This window comes from Coffea arabica, chromosome 7e (genome assembly GCF_036785885.1).
Source record: "Coffea arabica cultivar ET-39 chromosome 7e, Coffea Arabica ET-39 HiFi, whole genome shotgun sequence".
NCBI classification, from domain to species: Eukaryota; Viridiplantae; Streptophyta; class Magnoliopsida; order Gentianales; family Rubiaceae; genus Coffea; species Coffea arabica.
This window is the reverse complement of record NC_092323.1, coordinates 6,179,206-6,204,267: the sequence shown is the minus strand read 5'-3', so window position 1 is coordinate 6,204,267 and position 25,062 is coordinate 6,179,206. Positions and strand designations below refer to the sequence as shown.

Below are 25,062 nucleotides of genomic sequence, written 5' to 3'. Positions count from 1 at the left end.
CTCTTATTTTCTTATTACCCTCCTGAAAGTTGCTAACTGCAGCAGCGACAAAGAAAAATAATAAGCAAAAGTCTTCCCGTTTCAGTAAGGAGACAAAGAAAAATAATAATGTGGACGAAAACAAAAGATTATCAATTGCTCATTGATGTACGAGAACGGGAATACCACAAAAAGCTAGCAGCTCCGTGGGAAGAACTGCTTTATTCTCCTAAACTCTCCGTTTCCTAATCTTCAAGGTTACAAAATTGCTGATTATTTCAGTTGGCTAACACCTGCTGGAAACTGAATCCCCATTTTTACCACTAGTGTTTTAATCTTCAATTTCTTTCGTGGGTCTCAATGGTTGATACTCGTCGATACTATTTTTATTCAAGCGGCGAGAAAGTCAACCGTACTCTCTTCATCGCGGTTGTTGTTAGTAACTTCGGATCTTTTCAGTTTATGCAGATGCTTCTGTTTCTTCTTAAACCTTAAACAGGCATAGGGTTTGATTTCTCAACTTAAATTCCGAAATGTCTAATTAAAAAATAAATAAAATGCTCATAACCAGTGGCGGAGCCAGGAATTAACTTTGGGGGGGCGAGTCTATAACAATGAAAGTAAAATATATTTACAAAAAAAATAATGTGAACATATATACCATAAGATTAGAAACAACCTTATATAGAATGAAAATTACTTATACGCTTCACATATACAAAAATATCATCATATTTACAAATCTATTTGACTGTGTGAGACATATGAAATTGTGCACGACGATTTTTAATTTTATCAAAGTCATCAATGATTGAATTTACATCAAAAGTTCTAGCAATTTCTTTCTCAATATACATTATCATAGAGTTGGCAAGAAAGTCTTCCTCCATCCTAGAACGCAAACAAGTCTTGATGATTTTCATAGCAGAAAATGCACGCTCTGTTGTAGCTGTTGAAACAGGAAGAGTCAAAATAAGACGAATCAATCTATCAATAAGAGTATAGCACATTGACTTTCTTGTCTTCGCTAACACTTGACACAACTCCTGAAGTGATGACAAATTTTGAAGTTGAGAATTACAGGAAAACTCAATTTGGAAAAGCTCTAATTGAGTTCTTAAGTGTAACTTCTCTTGATCTGTGAAGTCAGCTGAATAAAACTTGTTTGCAAGTTGACAAATTTGTTCAATATTGAAAGCCTGAAAATTATCTTTGGGGTGCAATGCTGAACTAAGAATAAGCAACTCTATTACATCTTCCTTAAACCTATTCTTCATTTCAAGTATTTGAGAATCAACCGTTGCCAAAAACACATCAATCCTGTAGTGATGCTCCATGGTAATTGGATCATTTTGTTTTCGAATTCTTCCTCGACCTGCTTTATAAATGACATTCATATCAGGCATCTCTATATTTCGTGCATCACAAAATGTCTTTACATTGGTGAACAATTCATTCCATCCATTATCTCTGTAACTTTGAAGTCGATCCTTTGTTACTGAAACCAATTTAAGGGCATTCAAAATATCTTGAGATTTGCATTGTAAAGCTTGAGAAAGTACTTGTGCAAATCCTAAAATGTCCCTCATCATATGCATAACAAGAACAAAATCAAAGGATGTCATGAAATCATAAACTCTGTCAGCTTCACTTCTTTTGAGTTGATGTATTTCCATAATTGATAACATCAATTAGGACAGAGCAAATGTCTTCATATTCTGTGAATAAGCTACAGATAGAACTAAAATGAGACCCCCATCTTGTAGTCCCTGGCCGTTTTAAGGTACCCATCTGATTCTGACCCCTACCAGTCTCAAGTTCATCAATAGCAATCAATTCAGCAATTCTAGCAGCTCTAGCAACTCTAAGTTGGTCCACCCGTTTGCAAGAAGATGAAACTAAATTTATAAGAAGAGATAAATTTGTAAAGAATTGTTCCACAGGAATTACCTCTTGAGATGTTGCTACCAATGTTAATTGCAGTCGATGAGCAAAACAGTGAATATAATATGCATAGGGGCACTCCTGAATAAATAATGCTTGCAGTCCATTCCATTCTCCACGCATGTTACTAGCTCCATCATATCCTTGGCCACGAATGTTTTGCACACTAAGATTATGGCGAGAAAGGACATCACATATCTCCTTCTTCAAAGTCAAGGAATTGGTTTCGTGCACATGAACAATGTCAAAAAATCTCTCTCGAATATAGCCTTGCTTGTCCACAAATCTAAGAACAATAGCCATTTGCTCTCTTTTTGATCTATCTTGAGCCTCATCAACAAGTATAGAAAATTTTGAATCACTAATCTCCTCTCGAATATGCTTTTGTATCTTGATCGACCAAATGGACAATATCTCCTTTTGGATCGTAGGAGAAGTATAAGATGCATTTCGAGGAGCATTATCAAGAACCACAGCAGCCACTTTTTCATTATAAGAAGACACATGCTTGATCAACTCAATAAAATTACCTCGATTGTTAGAATCTAAACTTTCATCATGACCCCTAAAAGCCACCGCTTGAAATGCACACCATTTTGCAGCATCTATGGAAACTTGAAGTTGCAACCGATTTTTTGCAACCTGCTCAGAATTTTGCTTCTCAATAATTTTGTCAAGATGTTGCAATGAGTTTCCCAAATCATGATAGCATTGCATTGCCACTTTGTGTGATGAGTTAGGATCTTTTCCAATGTGATTTAAAAAAGCACAATTTTTTCCATCATTTACCTTCTTCCATGATCTAAATCCACTAGTTGTGAAGGCCATTGATCCAAAACGGTCCGTTGGCTTGGAAAAAAGTGAGCAAGGAAGACAAAAGGCAGCATTCTTTGTTGGAGAAAATTCCAACCAATCTGGAAACAATTTATACCAAGAGAAAAGGAAACGTCGGCCCTTCTTGTCAACAACCATTGATTCAATCGGAAGCTCAGGTTGGTATGGCCCAAATTTAGTATATGCTCTCCGTACCTCATCCCTTTGATGCTCTAGATATTCCCAAATGGATTTTCTCTTTCCAGGATCACGTTCTATGGATGAAATATCAAACTCTAATGATTCAGCTCTACAAAATTTATTTGTTTGATGCTTAGGAGAAGAATCACGAAGAGGACAAGGAATTTCACCACTTCCACTTGGTTCTAGACGTCTTTTCTTGAAAAAAGAATCAATTGTCCTGTTGGCCATTACCACTATATTTGCAACAAACAACAACCTGTAATCGAAATAAAATTGATTGAGAAATGCTGATTATGGCCTATAGAGATGGAATAAAAGCAGCAAGAACATTTGCAACCTAAGTAGACATAAGTGACATGCACAAAGTATTATTGAATAATAAAATGCAAACAAATGATAAAAGATCTCCATTAGAGCAGAACAAGTTCTCATTTCAAACATATCTCAAGGAAGTTTTCATAGCTTGTTATTAAATCGGCTGAACTTGAACAACTAACACCTACTTGAACTCATCAACTACTGTAATCCGAAAAATAATCAATAACTATCCATGCCAGTAAAAGTTTCTATAGTCTAAACAAGCATTACTATAAAGTATAAACGGAAACCGACCATAATAAATATGTACAATTTAAACTCCTTAAATTGCATAGCAAATTCTCAGCACAATGTCGAGAAACAAAGATAGACAATTCTAGAGGAACAAATATTCAGGAGGTCTTACTGCCTGCTGTCTAGAAAACCATGATAAATAAAGCAATGATAAAATAAAATCATTAAAATGACAAGCAGAAAACTAAAACTCAATGCGACAAGTTATTTGCCCAATAAAACTCAATGCTACAAGTACGAAAAATAATACAAGTTCCTCTTGATCAATTCATCAAACAACTAGCGGGCGAACTTTTTTACACCCACATTTCACTAAATAAATTTCTAAGTAAAAAAAAAATTTTTACACCCCTCCAATTGTAAAAAAAAAAATTACCTAGACGGCTAGACCATGCAAAATGCAATGGTACAAATGTACAATCCTTACTTTCTTCTATAATCATTCTTCAAGTCAAACCTGACTTCACCATTATGATTATCAAACAAATCACCTAAGTGGAAAACGATGCTACTCATTGAATTCACATAATCATTCTTGAGAGAAATGAAATTCAGCTCGGGGGTTTCATCTATTGCAAATCAGAAAGAGGGCAGTCTGGGCAGATGCAGTGTCCTCCAGGGAATATCGCCGTGCATGAAGGCCGCAAAATGTGGGGTTGGAAATGATCAAAAGCCATTGCTTGGAAACTCATCGGAAGCGAACAGGGGATTTTGGGGGCAAGAAAAGTAAAATCTGGGTTAGAAGATATTCGATATGGGCGATGATGATTGAGGAAAATTAAGAATCAGGACGTGGGGATTTAACGAGGAATTGATTTCTTTCCTGGCTGAAGTTGCTAGAGCAGAGGAGTTGGTGGTGCGGAAAAACACTCACCTGGCGTTGTTCTAATACGTGCCTAATCAGAGGAGATTTTGGCGTTGCAACTGAAGATCTTCGATTGGAGGGGCAGCCACCGGGATCCATTTCCGACTGGGAATGTTGACGGTGACATTGAGGGCTGGCATTCCTTAGCCAGCGGGGGAAGGTCTTCACAGGAAAAAGTTTCTTCAAGCCTTCACAGGAGAAAGTTCTTCAAGGCTCAAGCCTTTGACGTTTCTATTTTCTACTTTGACATTTCTACTTAGGAAGAAGAATTGTGGCAGTCAATTGCCAAAGTTAACTAACTGGTGTCTGGCTATCTTTTCTTTGCACTCCATACGTTAAGAAAATAATTCTTTGTTATTTGAACTTTCAAATATTATTATTTGGGCTCTTGGGGGGGCAAAGTAAATTTTTTGATTAATTTTTGGGGGGGCAAAACATAATAATAAAATTTTTTTTACTTAGAAATTTTTTTTTTTAACAATTGGAGGGGGGCGGTTGCCCCCCCTGGCCCCCCCCTTCCCTCCGCCCCTGCTCATAACCTTCAAATCTACGCCGAATTGCCACTCATGATATGAAGGAAAACTTCTATCATAAATTTTCTTCACAATAGGTGCGGTCTCTCCCATTAGCAGAATCACCTTCTCCTACATATTGGATACAAATTTCTTGTAACTGCCATTTTTCCTCTATGTTATGGCAGCATATATAAGAGGAATATTTCCTACGTTGGTTGTCAGTGTAAATATATTTTTAAATTAGAAAATTTGGATGCATGGTTCTTGATGTTATTCAGTTTTATCCTATATAATGCACTAGTTCTATAGTAAGAACAAGGACAATTACCGCATGGAAGGGCAAAAAGTGTACAAAATTAAACTAGGCTACGACTTCAAGTATCAAGGTAAGTGAGGAATCACGGTTAGTCTGCTTGGAAAAGCAGTACAAAACCAAAAAGCTTATGCCAGACATAAACTGAGGACCAATTCCATAATTTACTTGTAACTAGTACAGCATCCACTCCACTAAATTGATGCTAGTAAATTCTTTTTTTCTTTCAAAGAACAAGGACTATCCTCAGGCCTTACTTAGACAGTATGATTTCTACCTGTTTCAAAATTCTTCCAAGCCAAGTACCTATACAAAAAAATGTGGTATATTAAATGATTTATTCTATTATGTGCTCTTAAGACGTATAATAAGTACAAAAAATATATAGAGTGGGCTCATTATAAATTTCAAACATTATCATCCACCTCTTAAATTGCGTAAACTTTATCGACTTTTGCAAACAACTAAATACAGGACCTACCTCTAATAGGGCACAAAATATAAGAGCTCATATTTAATTATGTACAGTACTAATTTGAGCTTATCTATAATTGATTTATTGATCCTTCCCACCAAGATTATCAATCAGACATGTTAGCACAGCTTGAGGGGCATATTAATTGCCACAGCAGTTAGCAGTTAGCAGTTAGCAGTTAGCAGTTAGCAGTTAGCAGTTAGCAGTTAGTTTAATTACATTTACCTCCCTCTGGTTCGGCCAAATTGCCACAGTAGTTGACAGTTAGTTTAATTACATTTACCTCCCTTGTGGTTTGGCCAAATTACCAAATGAACCTTGAGATTTGATCAAATTACAACTTCCCACTAACGTCTGTTAATTTTGCCCGATGGAAAATGTAGAAAGACAGAGCCAAAAATATAACTTTACTAGATTACCAACGTACCCCTTATGCGCCAAATCCAAAAGCCATTTTATCACTCACACCATCAAAAGATTCTTAAAGCCTGTCCTGTCGTCCCCTGCTCCCCCTCTCTCCTCTTTAAGGCCACTCAAACCAACCTAGCCACATTATAGATGATTTTCATCCAAAAGAAAAATGAAAAAATCGCACAGGAAAAATTGGATTGAAGACCATGATTACTGCTTCATCAAAATCAGAGAGCACTCGTTGTCAAAGCATTTTGGTTTGTGCCAAGAAAGGAGCAAAGCAAAATTGGTAACCCTTTACCCGATCTTGATTTGTATGGTTGTGTCGAGGGCTCTAACCTTAAAAAAAAAAAATGGCCTTTGTTGATGATTTAAAACGAAAGGAGACATTTTTACAGGAAATTGATGTTATTCAAGCTCCTAAGCAGCGAAACTCTCAAGTCCATTTATTCTGCAGAAGTCCAAGTCGAGCATCTCAGGTTAAGTTGAAGCTTCTACCACCAGGTCCGTCCAGTACGCATACCTTGAAGCTCTCATTGCTGCAATGGTGCGTATACTATATGCATCCGTGTATTAAAAATCTGAAACAGTAACATTTTCATGAACAATTGATATTAATGTTGTTTCGATACAACACATAGAGCCAGTCTAACCGACGCGCCATAATCGTTATGGAATATGGACAGGCCAGTTGCAGATCTAATAAAACATATTTCAGGAAAAAGTACTGAAATTTTTTTTTTTAAAAAAAAAAAAGAAAAAAGAAAAAGCTTCCCAACCAGTCGAAAATGAAAGGTAAGAACCACTCTGCCCTTTTCGTCGCTGTAACTGTTGTTTGATAAGAACTCCAAATCATAAGTAATCATCATAACTGTAAATTTGATACAAGAATTTCATTCATTTTTTAGCTTTTTGCAGTTAGCTTGATAATCCCAAATCTGTAGAACCCAAAAGATTTCCTAAACCCAAAGTGAAAGGATCCAAAACTCACCCGTAATAGTTTTTAGCGCTTGCCACCCGAGTTGCAGCTTTACGATTTGGGACAGGAGAATTCCTTCTTTATTTTATTAACCGACTCTTCGTACACGTGTTTTACTCTGTGTGCAAACAATGCGGCCCTTTAGCGGAAAAGGGTAAATATGGAAGCTAATATTTGCTGTTCATGAGACACGGGCACTATGAGGGTATTTCTGGGCCTTGGTGCTACATTTTTGCTGACATCGGCTCAATGTCTAACGTCCATGGACATTAAGAGGGTATCTTTTTGCCCGTTCTTTTTGTTTTGTTGGGGCGAGGGGATTTGTAGTTTTGCCTAACCTCGGGGGTTTTGTTTTGTAATTTTGCCAGACCATAAGGGAAGTACATGTAATTACCCCTAATACTGATTGACGGGAATTCATGGTAAAGGTTGGATGTATATACCGAGATTTGGAGAAAATTTGATAATAGAATAGTTTTAACATTGATACGGTTCGAGGATTCTTTAGTTCTTCAATCCATCATTATGTATCAATATAACTACCAAAAAAATTGATTAAGTTGAATAATTGGTTAATCATATTATTTTTAGTAGTATATTTATTAGTTTTCTTATTAATTTTATGCATAAGGATTGTAATTGTATGGTGAAAGAGAAAAGATCGTGAATGAAGCTAAGTCAAGTCGAGTCAGGCACTCGACATATGGCCCGTCATATTCTAGTTCTTGTTTAGCTTATAGAACTACTAAAATAAATGGATGATTATCATTAAATCGGACGTAGAGTCAAACATTATTGTCAGATAACATTCCAGTCAAATAACGCACTTTTGTTTGTTTTGGGTTTTACGTATGTTTTGTTTCCTTTTTTAAGAGTAGGGCTCATTGTGACTTATAAAGGCATAGTTAGGATTTTTGTAAGGGATTCCTTTTTCATCAAATATTAATGAATTTTTGCTTGGTTATTCCAATTGTTTGAAAATTTTCTCTCGTTATCATTGACTCAAAGATCCGTGTTTAGGGTTTGAACGTAATTTGATCCTTTGTTCTTCTATCAATTTTGTTCGTAAAATGAATCCAAAATTTACGCTTCTGCTACCGCATCAAACATATTCAACAATGCTCGCTATAATCATTTTGTTATTGAAAAAGGAAAATATTATTGACACTCCATATTTAGTTATTTACACTTTCATCATTTATTATTGTATCATATAGTTTAATAAATAAAAATTATATAATAAAAATGATAGAGGGAGTGTAAATAACAAGGAGTGAAGTCCAAACTACACATTACAATTCTATAGTAGTTCATATCCGCGAGCAGCGCAGGGAAAACAAAAGACGGATTAGAATTGCGCAGATCGAAACAAATGAAAGTATCGTCCACTGGTGCAGTGGTGCCCACAAGCCGAGTCGTCTGACTCCAATCTCTGTAGCGCTAATGATCTTCAACGCAGCATTTCCTCCACTCGAATGTTTACTTTTACCTTACGTAGATCGGTTAAGACGAAATGTCGGTGCACCTGCTTAAACCACCACACGGTCGTAATTAGGGTTGGAGCTAAACCAACTAGCTGCTCGCGAGCTACTTGGTCAGCAGCTCGAGCTCAGTTGACCAAGCTCAATCTCGAGCTTGAACTGCTCGTTAGAACTATCGAGTCGAGTTTGATCTTGAAAATATAATACTCGAGAGTTCGACGAGCTCTATCGAGTTTTTTTATAATATATATTTTAATTTTGGAATAATTGCAGAAACCTCCCCTGAGATTTCTGATATTTACACTGACCTCCCCTATTAATTTTGAAATTACATTAACCTCCACTAGAAAAAGTTGGAACTAATTTAAAAGGTAAAAGTGTGTGAAATTACTAGAGTACCCCTATTGGATTTGACTTTATCAGATGAAAGGTTTGAGTACTTTCATCAAAACCAACGTTTAATTTGTTAAACAAATTAAACTAATCAAACTATTTTTGCATAATTAAATTAATTAACTAATTAACTAATTTCTATTTTATCTAATTAACTAATTATCTAATTAATTAATTATCTAATTAACTAATTAACTAATCAAACTATTTCTTCATAGTTAAACTAATAACTAATTATCTAATTGTTAATAGTTATTAACTAATCAAACTATTTCTGCATAGTTAAACTAATTAACTATTAACTATTACTAATTAACTAATTATTTAATTAATTAATTAACTAATTAACTAATTTATATTTATCTAATTAACTAATTAAATAATTATCTAATTAACTAAAGCTGTTGTCTGTCCGAAACTAACAAACTATTTGCATGTTGAACTAATTAACTAATTAACTACTTAACTAACTAATTATCTAATTAATTAATTAACTAATTAACTAAATTTTGTTTATCTAATTAACTAATTGTCTAATTATCTAATTAACTAAAGCTGTTGTCTATCCGAAACTAATAAACTATTTGCATGTTAAACTAATTAACTAATTAACTGCTTAACTAATTAACTAACTAATTATCTAATTAATTAATTAACTAATTAACTAATTTAAATTTTACTGTAACACTTTTTGAATTTTACTTACAAACATTGATGTTTTTATCATAAATTAAATGTTTGAAAGTAAAATACCCATAAAGAGCCGATACTTTAAATAGGTAATGCGTACTGCATATAGTTTAACATGCAAATAGTCTGTTAATCAGTTAGTTAGTTAATTAGTTAATTAGTTAAGCAGTTAATTAGTTTAACATGCAAATAGTTTATTAGTTTCAGACAGACAACAACTTTAGTTAATTAGATAATTAGTTAATTAGTAAATTAGATAAATAGAAATTAGTTAATTAGTTAATTAATTAATTAGTTAATTAGTTAATTAGTTAATAGATAATAGTTAATTATCTTAACTATTAACTAATTAGATAATTAGTTAAGCAATTGTCAAGCAAATAATAATTGTCAAGCAAGATGAGGGCAAAATTGGAAGAAATGTTTTATCTCACTTCTACAAATAATTTTTTAATGGGACATCAAGCTGTCAGGGAGGTTTCTGCAACGAATTGTTACTGTTCAGGGGAGGTGAATGCAATTTCTAAACCTAGATGGGAGGTCAGTGCAAATGTCAGAAATCTTAGAGGAGGTTTCTGCAATTATCCCTTTAATTTTAATTATTGTGAAATGTCAATAATATCCTTTATTTAAAATTATATATAAAATATTAATTTTTATTACTTGAGTTTGATTAGACTTGATTGAACTCGAATAAGCTCGATTGACTTTGATTTGAATTAATTACATTTAATTAAACTCGAGTTCGAATTTTAAAAGCTTGACGAGCTCGAGCATGGTTATTTTGCCTCGAGTCAAGCTCGAGTAGTGCAGTGCACTACTCGAGTTCGACTCGACTCGACAGCACCCCTAGTCGTAATAGAGGAGCTTAATGAACTTGAGCTCACTACACTACTCGAGCTCGACTCGACTCGACAGCACCCCTAGTCGCAATAGAGGTCGCTCGGGATTTGCATTGGTCTTGTGAAATTGCGGTAAGAAACCATAGCCATTTAAAAGTTTAGCATCTGCACTTGTTGGATCGGCGATGACATTCACCTGTCTTACTACCGTCTACATTATCTTCTGCTGTATAAATAGTGGTATATGGTTGAGGAACATTTTACCTTGCATCACTCGGTTGTTGGTCAAAAGCTCGAAATGGTAAAAAAAATACAAAATAATAATAATAATAAAAAAGGAAACATCAGTTGTTTTTGGGGGGGTTTAGGTGGTAAATTAAAGAAAAAACACCTGCCTCTCTTAGTGGAAAATTAGAAACTTAATCTAAAGAATTGTACATTTTACCTTGTACGACGTCAATAACAAACGTTTTTTTGGTCTACACGACACTAGAAATGTGTCCATGATTATGAATCCATGGTGATGAATAAGATGGTGAATTACTGCTAGCATGATTTCTTTCTTGGAATCCCCCGTAGTAGTAACTAGGCATTATTATTATTATTAATTTGTCACGTTCAATATCCACGCACATTAATTAATTAATGAAGGCGGGTGGACCGATGTTGACGGAGCTTCAAAAAGCCAACTAAATTTGGTGGGCAGAGTTAAATGGCATGATAAGTACGTGCATTACGACTACGTACAAATATCAAAAGTCCTTTGGGCTTGAAAAAAAGACTACGTACAAGTTTAGCTTACCATCCCTGAATCCTGAGTGAGTGGGTTGTGCTTATCCACTTCTCTCTTCTCTGAGTAGTATAATGATTGACTCAATGGTGAACATTGACTCTGCTTATATAGTAGTAGTAGAATTTTCCTAACTTTATTGCCATTACTTCCTCTTCAACGCTTCAACCAATAACCAATCATCCATTGGTTCTTTTACTTTTTTCTTTCTTTCCTTGTTTCTTTAGCGCTCAACAAAGCCAAGAAGTTGAATTCGTCGACAGCACAGCCATGTCTCTTGATAATAATGTCTCCAGCTTAGAATCCAGGTTTCTCCTTCTCCTTCTTCCTCTAGCTAGCTTTCAACCTTTCTTTTTCTTTCTTTTTTTTTTTTTTTTTCAATTTATGCTGCGCGTTTCTTTCTCACAGTAGCGTATCCATTTTTATTTTAGCTGAATCATGGCCATTTTCCCTGTAATGGCTGCCTTCTTTTGGCTCCAGAAAGGATTACCCTTTGGAATTCATATCTGGTTAAAAAATTTTTAATAAAGCACCCTCTGCTCTGTTTTCTCTTTATACTTTTCGATATTGTCTTAGCTCCCAATGACGAGTGGAGGTTTTTTTTATTATTTTTTCCGATGCTATTATGAGTTTTGCATGCTGGTTAAGTGCTTTTTATTTTCTACTACTATTTTTTTGTGGGCGTGGGTGTTGTTGGGGGGGGGGGGGGGGGGGTAAAGTAGAACAAGAACAAGAACAAGAACAAGAAGAAGAAGAAGAAGCTGAGCTACCTGGTTCATTTTGTGATACCGATGGACGATTAAGTGTGAAAGCGATAACTCTTTAAAAGTTTTGTGCTTTTAAGGTTCGCTGATGGGGAGGTGCAAATTTCCTTTAACTGCTAAAGAATTATGCCACAATGCCACTGCCCAGAAGCTGAAAATTTTACCTCTTCAATGGTAGTAAAACTTATCACAAAGAAAATGGTCTTAGGGGAGGTTTCTGTCATTTTCTTCAGTTTCGTAGAGAAAAGGCTTCGTCCCACTTGTACTAATAATTTTTGGATAAATATTACACGAATGCTACTTCAAAGTCTTCTATTGCTGTTAGGTCGTATCTGAAGGAGGTTGTAAAACTCGTTAAGTTGATCCATCACCATTATTTGAGCAGTGATTGGCATTTCTTTTAGATAAACTAGTTCTTTGTTAATTTCTTTGAATTTTCTATTGGTGATGGCCCATTCTCATTTTATTTATCTATTTCTTTGAATCTAGTACTGCTGTCTGGCCAATACTCATGGCCTTTAGTGTTAAAAGGTGAAATAATGCACTTTCATGGTTTTAAAATTTACATGCCTGCGTTAAACAGGAAGAATCATTTGATAATGTTTTGGTTTATTGAATTCTTTGTTAACCTGCATTATGTTACAACTTGTTGCTAGGTATCTGGATTCCTGCAAGAGGCATCAGGCGCTACCAAATACTGCAGTCGTGTCATGGCTTCATAAGGTTTCCTAGCATTCAACTTGTTTTGTTGTTGTTTTTTTTTTTTCTCTTTTTTTCTCGCTTTTTCTCCAAATTCTTCTACTGCAGGAACAGTTTACATAGTATTGTTTGCTTCTTGATAGAATAAAGTTTTATTTTTTATTCTTCATTTTTCAAGTTTTCTGGGTTGATGGAATAAGATTAGAAATGAATGACGTAAAACCCATGGTTATGGCAATTTTTGATTTCCCATTCAGCAGCTCTGGATGACGTTTGGTTGTATATATGTGGGTGAATTAATTGGTGGCAAGCTCTCTTTGTTTCATGAATGTGTTTATTGCTCCGTGCTTTGTAACTACACCACAACTCTTGTGGATAACTACAGTCCTCAATTATTTCCTTCCAAGGGGTTATGATCCATCGTATGGTGAAGTATTTCTCTTCTTGTAAGTAGATTTCAAATGTTTATCTTATTTCATTCTGATAAGAAGCTTCAAACTTCTGTGCCACTATGAGGTATATCCCTTGATTTACATAGCTACAGTGCTGAATTTTGTGGATATAGCATCCTTGTACACTTCCTAACTCTTGGACTTTACCCTGATGACTTTTTTTTTTTTTTTTCAGGCTGTTATACAGAGAATCAACCACCAGAAATGCACTATAGAAGTATTCTTAGACCAACTTGAGGATTGTGATTTATCTCCAGTTACAGATGTCTTCCTTGATGTGCAGTGTGATGCAGTTGACATTCTTTGTAGATCACCCTGTGTCTTAAACCAAGAATCTATATTGTCTCTAATAAATGCAGCCAATTCAAAACTTGAAGTCATTGATTTCCAAGATGCATCTGTCCGGAAGGATATCTTATGGTATGTTTTACAGCTCTCCTATACGATTTAGTTTCAATACCACATGAGAGTTGCTTTCTCTTACCCAGACTATCTTCTAAAACTCATATGGTCCACCTTATGTTGCTTACTTTCCTCCATGACGAAACAGCTACAAGAAACAGAAGTAGAAACTTCGAAAACAGGATTTTGCATTATTGACTTGCTAGTTCCTCTGTGGTCGTAATGCAATCATGAATGCATAACTTGGGACTAAAAAACAATAAAAAAAAAATTCTAAAAGAAATCAAATTTTTTATTTTTGGCAAGACTTAGCTTCTCCTATCCAACCAAACTTATCGTTTGCCTCCATGTATTTTTACAGTGATATTCTCCATGGTGGTTTAAAATGTCATGTCATGAATTTAAGGTTCAATGAGTTCCATGCTTTCAACTTCGCTGGAGGCTTTATGCTATTACACACCCTTAGTCTTGACTTCTGTTCTTCTCTCTCTACATTGGAGAATGATTGTTTTGTTAACATGCCAAATCTGATGCGGATATCTCTATGTGGAACAAGAGTTGCAAATCTGTGGACAACTAGTGCTGCCTTGTCCAGATTAAATTCCTTGGTTGAAATCCGGTTTCAAAACTGTGCGTGCTGCAAAAACACTGGATCATGTCCTACTTTGTCCAGAGAGAGAAGAGATCTTGCTTGTGACAGAAATGTGGCAGAGCACACGAGTGAGCATTCAAAGTGTCAACAAACAACTATTTCTGTTGGGAATGTTGAATCTTCTATTCAAGATGAATCGCCCAAATTTGTCTCTGTTGGAGATTCATTAGTAAATATTCATACTCACAGCATATCTCACAACTCAATAGATGATAGATTAATAGGTAAGATGTCATATAATCTTCATGGAATTAGCTCATCTGGTCGGTCTTCCAATGCTCATCCTGTATCAGTTGGCTTGAGCATGCTGCAGATTGAGGTCTGAAACAGCTTTACTTGTCTTATTGATAGATGGAACACAATTATTCTGTTATTTGATCAATTGTTTGGCATATGCCAGGTTTCTCATGCAAAATTGGAGACTGAAGAGGATGGTGAGTCCCCTACAAGTGTGCTTGACTTGGATGTGAAAGATTCCTCAATTGCCTCTAAAATGAAAGTTCTAGAAAATCCTTCTCCAATCTGCTTTGAGAACCACTACAGGGAGTACATGATTGCATCACTACCCCATTTACAGGTTCTAGATAACATCCCAGTAAGACTTGTGGACAGGGACATGGCCAAAATGGTCTTCTCAAAATATTTTGAGTACTTGCCATATAAACGACAGCATGGGGAGAGTGTTAGCAACATTTTGTATATGCGTGAGACAGGAACAAGTTGTGGATACCATGAAAGGTCTACCATAAAGAAGCAGTCATCTTGCCAAAAGAGTAAATTTTTCTATACCAGGTCCATTTGTGCGGCAAAATTTGGCTCTTCAGTGTGGCCCGTCCACCTTCCTATGTCTCAGATCTGCAGTACTTTGGGAGAAGGTAGCAGAAGCCTCCGGCCTAGGCAGTTTGAGTATCACCCATCTGATGCTTCTCTAATGGGTTTTGGAACACTGGATGGGGAAGTGGTTGTCATCAATCATGATAAAGGAAGCCTCTTCAAGTATATTCCAGCCTTGGAAACTTCTAACAGTGCAATGGCACTATGTTGGCTTAATCAGCATCCAGCAAAGGTAGGCACTTGCCTTGACTGCTGTTTTATTTGTCATGATTTTGTTACTTTATCATAGCTCGACGTACAATCTGATGCTTCGGTGCTTGTCCGCATTGAAGTATTCTAGTACAAACAAACTGAGGGCTCTAAATTATGGAGTTTCAAACTACAGGATTATGGGGCTACTGCTGATTATTTATTCTTGATTTTGCTATGTTAGCTTCTTGCTGGTTTTGAGAAAGGTTCCTTGAGATTATATGACATCAATCAAGTGACAACAAAAGTTGAGGATAGCCGTTGGACTTCCAGCACTAAATTCTATGATGACTTTGATCAGCTGACTTCAATTCATGTTAATTCAAGTGATGATAAGTTCTTGGCTAGTGGTTATTCGAGAAAACTTGCAGTATACGATCTCTGCACTGGCAGACGCTTGCAGTTGTTGACAGATATACATCGAGAAACAATTAATGTTGCTAAATTTGCCAATTGCTCTCCACACCTTCTTGTTACTTCATCATATGACTGTGATGTCAAGATGTGGGATTTAAGACAAAAACCAACACTACCTTGCTATACTTCTTCAAGCTCAAGAGGAAATGTAATGGTCTGCTTTTCACCTGATGACCTTTATCTGCTTGTATCAGCCGTGGACAATGAGGTATTTAGATTGTAACTCAAGCCCTAAAAGCAGTCAGATTGGCATTAACTACAGCTACTACTAATATACATTAGATTAGAGCAGAATGCAAATTCCTGCCAGAGGCCTGATAAGTCACCCCCTTTAATTCAGTTAGGATTTGTAATGCTACCAGAGTGTGACTTAGTAGATTTAAATGTGACAAGTAACAAAGTCAAGAACAACCAAATTATCAGTGTCACGTGATGTCAATACCATTGAGCCATCAATTTTTAAAAAACACTAGCAGTAATTAGTTAATGATCTTGTGCCAGTTTAACATGAGGCTTAATTGTCATGGTCGCAGGTGAGACAACTTTTGGCCGTTGATGGGAGGCTTCACACAAGATTTGAAATATCTTCAACAGGAAGTTCTCATAATTTCACTAGATCATATTACATGAACGGTAGAGACTATATCATCAGTGGAAGTTCTGATGAATCCATTCTAAGAATTTGCTGTGCCCAAACGGGAAGGCGGTTAAGGGATGTCCATCTGCAGGTATAGTGCAGTCTTGGAGCATTTAAGATACGTGCCTTTCTTTGTTATCAGCAGTGACTTCCTGCAAAAGACAAATTTAAGAACAATCAACTGAAAAATCACGATAGCATGTCCTGAAAGCTTGCTTCCTTGATTTCTTTTACAGGATAGGACTCTGGGGAGCTCAATGTATGTGCAGTCTTTGAGAAGTGATCCATTTCGTGTAAGTTGTCTCGGCTTCAAAATGGCGTCTTCCTGAAGTATTTTATTACCGAGTCTCTTTTATTGTCCGTGCAAGTGAACGGTTCCTACTCACTGCCAATGTTTATGTTTTATTTTTCATTTTTTTCGAAACAGCACTTTCATATGGCTGTTTTAGCTGCCTATGTTCGTCCAAGCTCACGATGGGGGATTGTTAAGGTAAAAGTTAAACCCCCTCATTCTTCATATCAATGACGACACGTCATCTTTTGTGATGGTCAGTCAAATGCACTTCCTCACACAGGTCAATTTGCTGGCTTCAAGTCATCATGCTAAACAAGATTCTGAATCCCAAGATTTCTACCCTCGCTTTGGATGGGGAGGTTGATTATACTTTTAGAACTCACAAGTCCTATTACCAGGACCTCCTTCAAAGTCCAATCTTGGCTTTGTTCAGTGATATGTTTAAAATGGAGGTATCAAAATCCATTGGGTTATGAAGAGTATTTTTGGAGGGGAAATGTTTTTTTGCCCTCCCCCACCCCACACAAACACCCAAGAAAAAGATCCTTGAAAGGTAACATGCATTGGGAGGTACCAGGTTTGGCACCTAAAGTGCGGCCAAACTTCTTACAATGATAATGTAGACATCCTGTGCGGTTTCCCTAGGCAATGGCAAGTTGTAGACGGTAGTTAGGAGAATGCAGAGAGCTTTACGCCTTCGGAAAATGTATGTAAGATGTTTGACGGACAAGCTGTGTGGAACCTTCTTTGCACGAAGAGCTTTGTTAATTAGGACTGTCTCCTCGAGTGTCAGCAAGCCCACTAGGTCACGCCATGTCGAAAGCATCTAATTATTTGCCCGGCTTCTTTGAGGCACTTTTCTCTTTTGAATACTGCTTACCTGTGTCCCATTCTGTCTCTCCCATCCCATCCCCGGAAACCCTTTACACTGATTCATGTCGTTTCCTAATGCAACAAACCTCCTGTAAGTACTTAGACTGCAGCGCCAGGACTCGTAATGTGACTGCTTAACGGCAGGTTTAGAGTTGATAACTTCAAACTAATGAACTGAAGGGTTGCTTGCCGTCTCTTAGATCGTGTTTCTGCGGCTCAAAAGTGTGCTGATAGATGTGGGAAGGCAGGAGTGAACCTTATTGCCAGAGATGCAATTGCGTTCCCTCAGGGACCTATGGAAACAAGTCACGAGTGCCCTTGTTACAGAGACATGCTCAATTCTAAAGAAATTCCCAAGTGCCCTTGATTCATCCATCGGCATTTGATTTGAAGCTCACCATGCCAATGGCCTTAGAAATCATCTAATTTATGATAAAGAAAACCTTTAACAGATTTTCAACATATGTAATCTCCAGAGGGTCATTCTAGATTTTCAAGATTTGTTACCTCCAACTCCAAGCGGCCACATGAAAATTAATGCATTTGCTGTATCTTTCGTTCTTTTTCTTTTTATTTTTATTGAGATTTTCCGCCTCTCGAGAGATCACACGTCGCAAGCAGAACAGAATGAAAACCAGGACGAGTTAATGGTTACAATGAGACTCGTAAATCACAGAAAGAACCAAGAGATCGCAAAATTAATTGAACTCAATCAATTTTCTAATGACTAATAAATTTCAAGCTAATTTTCTGTCCCAAACAGACAACCATTTGGAAAATCTCAGTGTGGACTTTGGAACACTATTTCTGATCTTCTCAAGCCATAATTATCAAGGTTCCAAATCTTCTCAACAACTTCTAATTTCTTTAAAAGCAAAAACAGGAGTTGGAGAAGGATAATAAATTAGAAGCCACACAACAGATAAATCAGTTCAAGATGCAAATGAAACAAATCAAACACATTTGACGTAAAGGGAAAATTCTCCAGCAGATTTATTGGCCTACCATCCAAGACAGCCAAAAATATTGCACCAAGTACAATATAATATACCTGTTCCCTAAGATCGCCACAGGTGAGTACACTCAAAAATCATGTATCAAAATGATTAACAGCAAGAGAAAATAAAAACTTAGAAAAGAAAATTAAAGAAAATATTGCTCTCACAGATAGACTGGTAACTTGGAAAAAAGTTTAACTAGCTTTGCCAGGACTGTATATCAGAAATTGTGCAATATAAATCTTACATGTCACATCACTCATCAACCTCCGCTCTTATTTCCTTGAGGAGCTCTTCCTTGTACTCCTCAAAAGTGCCGGGGAAAGTCTCGACAGTCCCATTCTCCACTACCCAAATTTCACTTCGTTCTTCATCTTCGCATACGCGTGATATAAGCCTTGAGTCATGGCTGACTAGGACAACACCGCCAGTAAACTCATCAAGCGCATCAGCTAGTGCATCAATGCTCTGCATATCCAAATGATTAGTTGGCTCATCCAATAGCAAAATATGTGGCTTTGACATGGAAATTGAAGTGAAGACAACCCGGGCCTTTTGTCCTCCAGATAATTTTGCAATTGGAGTAAGGTGATTATGGCTGGGGAGTCCAAATTTCCCCAGCTTTGCACGAACAGCCTCTTGTTTACTCAGGCCCTCTTGATCAGGATGAAGACGAAGAAGATATTGAACTGGCGTCTCATCCATTGTCAGAAGGTCCACAAAGTGCTGTGAATATCTGCCAATCCTTAACTTTTGACTCCTCCGAACTTCACCCTCTGTGGCAACTAAATCACCAGCAAGAAGATTCAGCAAGGTAGATTTCCCAGCACCATTAGGCCCCACAATAGCAACACGAGTTCCCATATCAATACCAACATCTACATTAGATAGCCTAAAATCCTGTCGATTTGGATAGCTGAAACTAACTTCAATGAGCTGCAAGAGGGGAGGTGTTAGCTCTGTAGGCTCAGGGAAATGGAACTCCACAGTGTAATCTCTCCACTTTTGAGGGGCCTCATGCTGCGGCTCATCCTCATCAGCCTTGCCTTTAGCTTTGCTCTTGGACGTTTCCTTGGCAGCATTAAATTTGGCTCGATCTTTGACCTTCTCCTGTTGAGTGCGACTTCCAGACCTCTTGGCAGCTTTCAACTGCTTGTCATAAATCTCATACTTCTTATTCATCTCTTTGCGACGCTGCTCATATCCACTTTCAAAACTATCAAAATTTCCACGATAATATTGCAGCTTCATGTCATGGAGGTGAATAATTTCATTGCAAACAGTATTAAGGAAATCACGGTCATGCGAAACAACAATAAGAGTTTTCTTCCATCTGCATAAGTACTCCTCTAACCAGAGAACGGCCCTCAGGTCAAGATGATTGGTGGGTTCATCCAATAGCAACAGAGTTGGCTGAACAAAAAGTGCCCGAGCTAGTGAAATTCTCATCCTCCAACCACCACTAAATGACCTGGTAGGACGGGCCTGCATATCCTTGGTGAAACCCAACCCAGCAAGAATTTTTGATGCCTGAGCCTCTGCAGCATCCGAACCCATTAGCTCCAATTTTTCATACAACTCGGCAAGCTTCTCCCCTGCATCATCATCATCATCGTCCTTCTCATCACCAACAGAATCTGAAGATGCATTCTGCAAACTAGCTACCTCTTGCCGGAGGTTGATGAGTTCTTCATTAGCTGCAACAACTGCTTCAAGAGCAGTTCTATCATCACCAACCACCTCTTGTTCGACCAAAAGGACATCTATGTTTTTGGGTACGGGAATCTTCCTCCAAGCAAGAAGCTTCAATAAAGTAGACTTGCCCTTGCCGTTGGGACCAACCAATCCATACCTCTTTCCATGAGATATCTTAACTGATGCATTCTTTAAGAGCTCCTTTCCCCGAGCAGACACCGAAAAATTATCAATTGTTATATCCTTGACATTGGCATCAGCTTCATCCTGACCATCAAGAACAGAAGCACGGCTACCAATAACTACCGTAAAAGCATCATGATCATCTTTAAGGGCCTCTTGTTTAGCAATCTCAGTAGCTTGGGCAGCAATCATATCCTTCTTTTCTCGTTTCTTCAACTCTTTGTCAGTAACCAAAATTTCAAGCGGCCTACCATCAATTCTGTTCTGTCTGCTTGGATGCGTACGAGAAGCATTCTGTCCCTGCTCTTCATCAGAACCATAGCCTTCCTCCTCTTCATCATCAGAAGGAGGGAGATCAATATCATCAGTGTAAGCTGACACTTTGGGAGCTGATTTTGACCTCGGCTTACTAGTTACAGAGCTCAACGAAGAAGATGAACTCTTGGTCTTTTCAGGTTTCTGGTCCATACCAGCAAGCATAGCAGAAACAGAAAGCTTCTCTTTTTTCCCGTCTTTACCACTTGGCTTAGCCCCAACATCATCTGTTTTCTTCTTACCCATCGCAGTGCTTTAATGACCAAAAAATAAACAACCAAAATTAAAAAGTAAATGAGGCACAGACCCGTAAAATCAACAAAAAAGGAAACGATAACAGATAACAGCCAGCCGAAAAAAAAAATTAAAGATCAATTGAAAAGGAAACGAATGAATGGTCATCTAATATCAAACTTTTAGTAGATGAAGAAAAAGATAACCAATCTAGCATCTAAACCAATTCTTCATGGGATGTGATGATGAATTGAATTCGAGGAGGGGAAAAAAGACAGAACGCAAACCAACATACAGAAAAGTTCAATAAACAAAAGAGACTAAATAACCTAATTTAGGGGCGCAAATAATAAAAGAGAAAAAAACCCAGAACGATTTGATGATACCTTGGAAAGAAATGAAAAGGAGCTCGCTTTGGATCTCAAGTTCGTGGAAAGCTTTTCTCTAGGGTTTGGGAAATTTTAATTACAAAAGAATATGTATGTTGGGAGCTTGGCAGGGGAGGGATTTTTGCAGTGTATATCTATCCGAAAGGGAAATCGGGTCGGAAGCCGCAAAGAAAGAAATTTTTAAGTGCCCGGAAGAGGAAGCAACACTCGTGCATTTACATGTCTTGGTCGCACGCACCTGGTCCACCCATATGGGGGCTGTGATCACACGTGTCAGCTGCCAAAAGACTTTTTTTTGTCGATACATTTGTATAACTTATCTATATCTATATGTATTCAGGAAGGGATTTTTAGCAGAAACCCTCTCAATGCCTTCTAAACTTGTCATATTTTTTTCTAGATTTTTGTATTTATTTTAATACATAAAAAAGTAGTGGGTTATAACCCACCTTATCACCAATCAATATTCCCACTATCCCACTATCACCTTATCACCAATCAATACTCCCACTATCTCACTCCCACCATCCCACTATCTTAACTCATATTTTTGTATATTTATTTTAATACGTAAAAAAGTAGTGGGTTATAACCCACCTTATCACCAATCAATATTCCCACTATCCCACTATCACCTTATCACCAATCAATATTCCCACTATCTCACTCCCACTATCCCACTATCTTAATTCATCCTACAATTACTCCTACAAATTTATCACCAATCAATATTCCCACTATCCCACTATCACCTTATCACCAATCAATACTCCCACTATCTCACTCCCACCATCCCACTATCTTAACTCATATTTTTGTATATTTATTTTAATACGTAAAAAAGTAGTGGGTTATAACCCACCTTATCACCAATCAATATTCCCACTATCACCTTATCACCAATCAATATTCCCACTATCTCACTCCCACTATCCCACTATCTTAATTCATCCTACAATTACTCCTACAAATTCTTCTTTTACTGATCGACTTAATTAACTTATCGAGTTAATTCCCTCACCCTCTCTCTCAGTTTCTTATTTGTTTTGGGTTCTCTATCGATTTTGTAAATGTATTGATTTTGTTTCTTTTGTGAGCAGTAGTGGAAGATATTATGTGCAGAGACTCCAGCAGAAATCAACCTTCTTGCGGCCGGCTTAATTTTTCAGGTCAGTCCCCTCTGCCTTTTAAGTATGTTTTGCTTTTGCTTTGTTTTTTGTCATGAATGATATTGCATTGATTTTCTGATCATCCATTATTTCTGAAAATTTTTTACAAAATCTTATGAACGGTTGTTTGCTTATTGTTACACTGTAAAGCAAAGATAAAAAGGTATTGCTTACTTATATAATTGCGGATGGTATAGGTTCATGATTGAAGGTTCTACTATTTCTAACATAAATTGTATATTATAAAAATTTATTTGTTTGTATTACTGAAATTTTTTTAATTATTTTTATTGCACATTTATCACATAAAATAGGTGTTACGATAGTTATTTTCATAATTTTATTCAAAAAATGATCGTGCATGAAATAAAAAAAAAGATTTTTTGATAATTAAAAAAAATAATTAAAAATGGTTTATAATTGGAGAAAAACAATTCAGATACTACTAATAACTAAGCCACTATACGTCCATTATTAAAATTGGATTAATTTTTAATTTCGTCAGAAATCCTTTTGGCAAAATTGCATTCTAGCCTTTCTTTTCTTTATCAACAATGACAATTACAACTACGTGATTCATCTATCTAGCAACAGCACAATTCAACTCATGGAATAAATAGTTCATTGCTTAAAGTACTTAAACGAAAGGTTAGAGCCAAGTCCTACTTAACACTTGCAAGTAATATATTACAATTAGAAAAAAGAAAATGATTCAAGAGGAGCAAAAAACTTACCAAGCCCCTGACATATGTGCAATCGTCAAGGCACTTTTGAGCATTTAAAACTGCATTCCTTAGTTCAGGTAACCACTTCTCTGTAATTGTTTTCATTTGATTACAATGCAATTCTATTAAATTCTATTGATACTATTTCTATATTAATTATTGTATTTTTTTGGTTAACAGTTCTCATACAATGTATCACTATTTACACATAAAATAAATACATAAACTATTGATTTTTAATTTAATATTAATTTTATTTCTAGATCAAAGAAAAGAAAAATCTAACTGTCCTCAAGATCGCCAGGCATCCACATCACCAATAATTTTGCGTGATCATGGTAAATATACAGTTTCTTATATCGTCATACTCATCTTACATACTCACTTTTTGGCTGCACTATCTTGCTAAATCAACTATAGATACAATACAATACAATTGTATTACAATTGTTCGATTACAATACAATTGTATTACATTCTATTGATGCTATTTATAGACAACTTAGCAATTTTATAGATTAGCAATTTATTTTATTTTATAGATTACCAATTACTACATGTACCAAAATATTTTTATATAGGGATTGCTTCATTAACTATGGGTGCTAATAACAATTCAATTGGTGCATATTTTTCATTTGATTACAACACAATTGTATTAAATTATATTGATGCTATTCTATATTAACTATTGTATTTTTTTGTTAACAATTCTCATACAATGATAAAAAAATTTCTCATACAACCGAAAAAAGACGGTTCTTGAATGATATATACATTCTATTATATTTCAAACTATTGTTAAACATATATTATATTTTAATTTTATTGGTAAAATTTTTTCACCTTTATTTGTTCACCATTTTATTTTATTTTCAATAATATCAGCACCGTGCATAGCACGGGTATTCCTACTAGTTCTATCCTAATTTAGGAGGGAGGGGAAGCCTAAGGAGGCTGTGGTAGGGGGCTAATGGGTATACAGACCCAACTAGACCAAGGGAGTATTCTGACACAACCCTTAGATTTTTTTTGCTACAAGTGAGATTTAAACCCTCATCTACAGTCCAAGAAGGGATTTAAGCCCATCCCTGATGGCCACTGAGCCATTGGCCCAGTGGTTAATCGGCTGCCAAAAGAATCAGCATGAGATTTACTAGAGCAACCAATACGAAGTACAAGCAGAATTCAGGTTGTGCTGAGCACAGCCAATGCCCACTTAAAATTTGAAGAATAATTAAGTAAAATCATTCTTTCGCTTAAAATCAACAGAAGTCGAAGTAGAATATTTGCCCACTTATCTATATTACTAAATATAAGAGTAAATGTTAATCCTATCACTAAATACTAATTAGTTAAACTATTTATAACTATAATTGGACGTAAAATTTTAATGGAAGTTGATACGCTGAAGTTTAGCTTAACAATTAAATTTGAAATTCTTATATATTTCAATGTTATTTAAGAATTGAGATTATGAGTTAGGATTTAGGATTATGAACCTTCTTTTTTTTTTTTTACATATTATGTTTGTTTGAGTTGATTGAATTTTATTGGAAAAACATATAAGATATTATTTTGTTACAATAATTTTTTAGAGAAAATTAAAATATATTAACTCACTATTGATATTTCAGATATTACCGAATTACTGGTTCTCTGATCCAATTTATCAAACTAAGGTTTGGACAGTGATTGAATATTGGTCTTAAAAAATCAATTTTTGAATTACCAAATTTTTTTTTACCAAATTCCCGATTATTGGCCAATGAAC

General features: G+C 36.1%; 4 protein-coding genes and 2 long non-coding RNA genes across 9 annotated transcripts; 2 read left to right on the top strand and 4 right to left on the bottom strand.

Annotated features, from left to right (window-relative positions):
* Positions 1-722: 722 nt before the first annotated feature.
* On the bottom strand, positions 723-1,568 carry LOC140011093 (uncharacterized). The gene has a single exon (XM_072059248.1). The coding sequence runs from the start codon at positions 1,566-1,568 to the stop codon at positions 723-725; it is 846 nt and encodes a 281-aa protein (XP_071915349.1).
* LOC113701953 (uncharacterized) lies at positions 1,393-4,662 on the bottom strand. The gene is made up of 2 exons (XM_027222868.2): positions 4,427-4,662; positions 1,393-3,196 (listed from the first exon to the last, which is right to left on the bottom strand). Exon 2 carries the CDS (start codon positions 3,166-3,168, stop codon positions 1,627-1,629), a length of 1,542 nt encoding a protein of 513 aa, XP_027078669.2. The 5' UTR covers positions 3,169-3,196; positions 4,427-4,662; the 3' UTR covers positions 1,393-1,626.
* A 1,487-nt stretch (positions 4,663-6,149) lies between these two features.
* Positions 6,150-6,765, top strand: LOC113701793 (uncharacterized). Its single transcript, XR_003451009.2, has 2 exons — positions 6,150-6,420; positions 6,530-6,765. It is a non-coding gene; the product is annotated as an uncharacterized lncRNA (long non-coding RNA).
* Positions 6,472-7,367, bottom strand: LOC140011379 (uncharacterized). Of its 3 annotated transcripts, XR_011818559.1 has the most exons (3): positions 7,123-7,367; positions 6,911-7,002; positions 6,472-6,712 (listed from the first exon to the last, which is right to left on the bottom strand). It is a non-coding gene; the product is annotated as an uncharacterized lncRNA (long non-coding RNA). The 3 variants fall into 3 exon arrangements; XR_011818558.1 differs by having other exon boundaries at positions 6,911-7,367; XR_011818557.1 differs by lacking the exon at positions 6,911-7,002.
* A 3,947-nt stretch (positions 7,368-11,314) lies between these two features.
* On the top strand, positions 11,315-17,577 carry LOC113701790 (protein DWD HYPERSENSITIVE TO UV-B 1). Of its 2 annotated transcripts, XM_027222589.2 has the most exons (10): positions 11,319-11,614; positions 12,727-12,793; positions 13,397-13,641; positions 13,985-14,594; positions 14,676-15,341; positions 15,543-15,983; positions 16,309-16,503; positions 16,649-16,705; positions 16,840-16,902; positions 16,988-17,577. In XM_027222589.2, exons 1-10 carry the CDS (start codon positions 11,577-11,579, stop codon positions 17,069-17,071), a joined length of 2,466 nt encoding a protein of 821 aa, XP_027078390.1. In that variant the 5' UTR covers positions 11,319-11,576; the 3' UTR covers positions 17,072-17,577. The 2 variants fall into 2 exon arrangements, with proteins under 2 accessions (XP_027078392.1, XP_027078390.1); XM_027222591.2 differs by lacking the exon at positions 15,543-15,983 and having other exon boundaries at positions 11,315-11,614.
* Positions 17,578-18,549: 972 nt separating this feature from the next.
* LOC113701792 (ABC transporter F family member 4) lies at positions 18,550-21,589 on the bottom strand. Its single transcript, XM_027222592.2, has 2 exons — positions 21,392-21,589; positions 18,550-21,024 (listed from the first exon to the last, which is right to left on the bottom strand). Exon 2 carries the CDS (start codon positions 21,015-21,017, stop codon positions 18,834-18,836), a length of 2,184 nt encoding a protein of 727 aa, XP_027078393.1. The 5' UTR covers positions 21,018-21,024; positions 21,392-21,589; the 3' UTR covers positions 18,550-18,833.
* Positions 21,590-25,062: the final 3,473 nt, after the last annotated feature.

Bases quoted from the DNA above. Each gene is read 5' to 3' on its own strand.
- LOC140011093 (XM_072059248.1), bottom strand. From the start codon at position 1,568: ATGAGGGACATTTTAGGATTTGCACAAGTACTTTCTCAAGCTTTACAA.
- LOC113701953 (XM_027222868.2), bottom strand. From the start codon at position 3,168: ATGGCCAACAGGACAATTGATTCTTTTTTCAAGAAAAGACGTCTAGAA.
- LOC113701790 (XM_027222589.2), top strand. From the start codon at position 11,577: ATGTCTCTTGATAATAATGTCTCCAGCTTAGAATCCAG. The intron at 14,595-14,675 runs GTCTGAAACAGC...GGCATATGCCAG, and splicing joins TGAGCATGCTGCAGATTGAG to GTTTCTCATGCAAAATTGGA. The intron at 16,504-16,648 runs GTATAGTGCAGT...TTTCTTTTACAG, and splicing joins TAAGGGATGTCCATCTGCAG to GATAGGACTCTGGGGAGCTC.
- LOC113701792 (XM_027222592.2), bottom strand. From the start codon at position 21,017: ATGGGTAAGAAGAAAACAGATGATGTTGGGGCTAAGCCAAGTGGTAAA.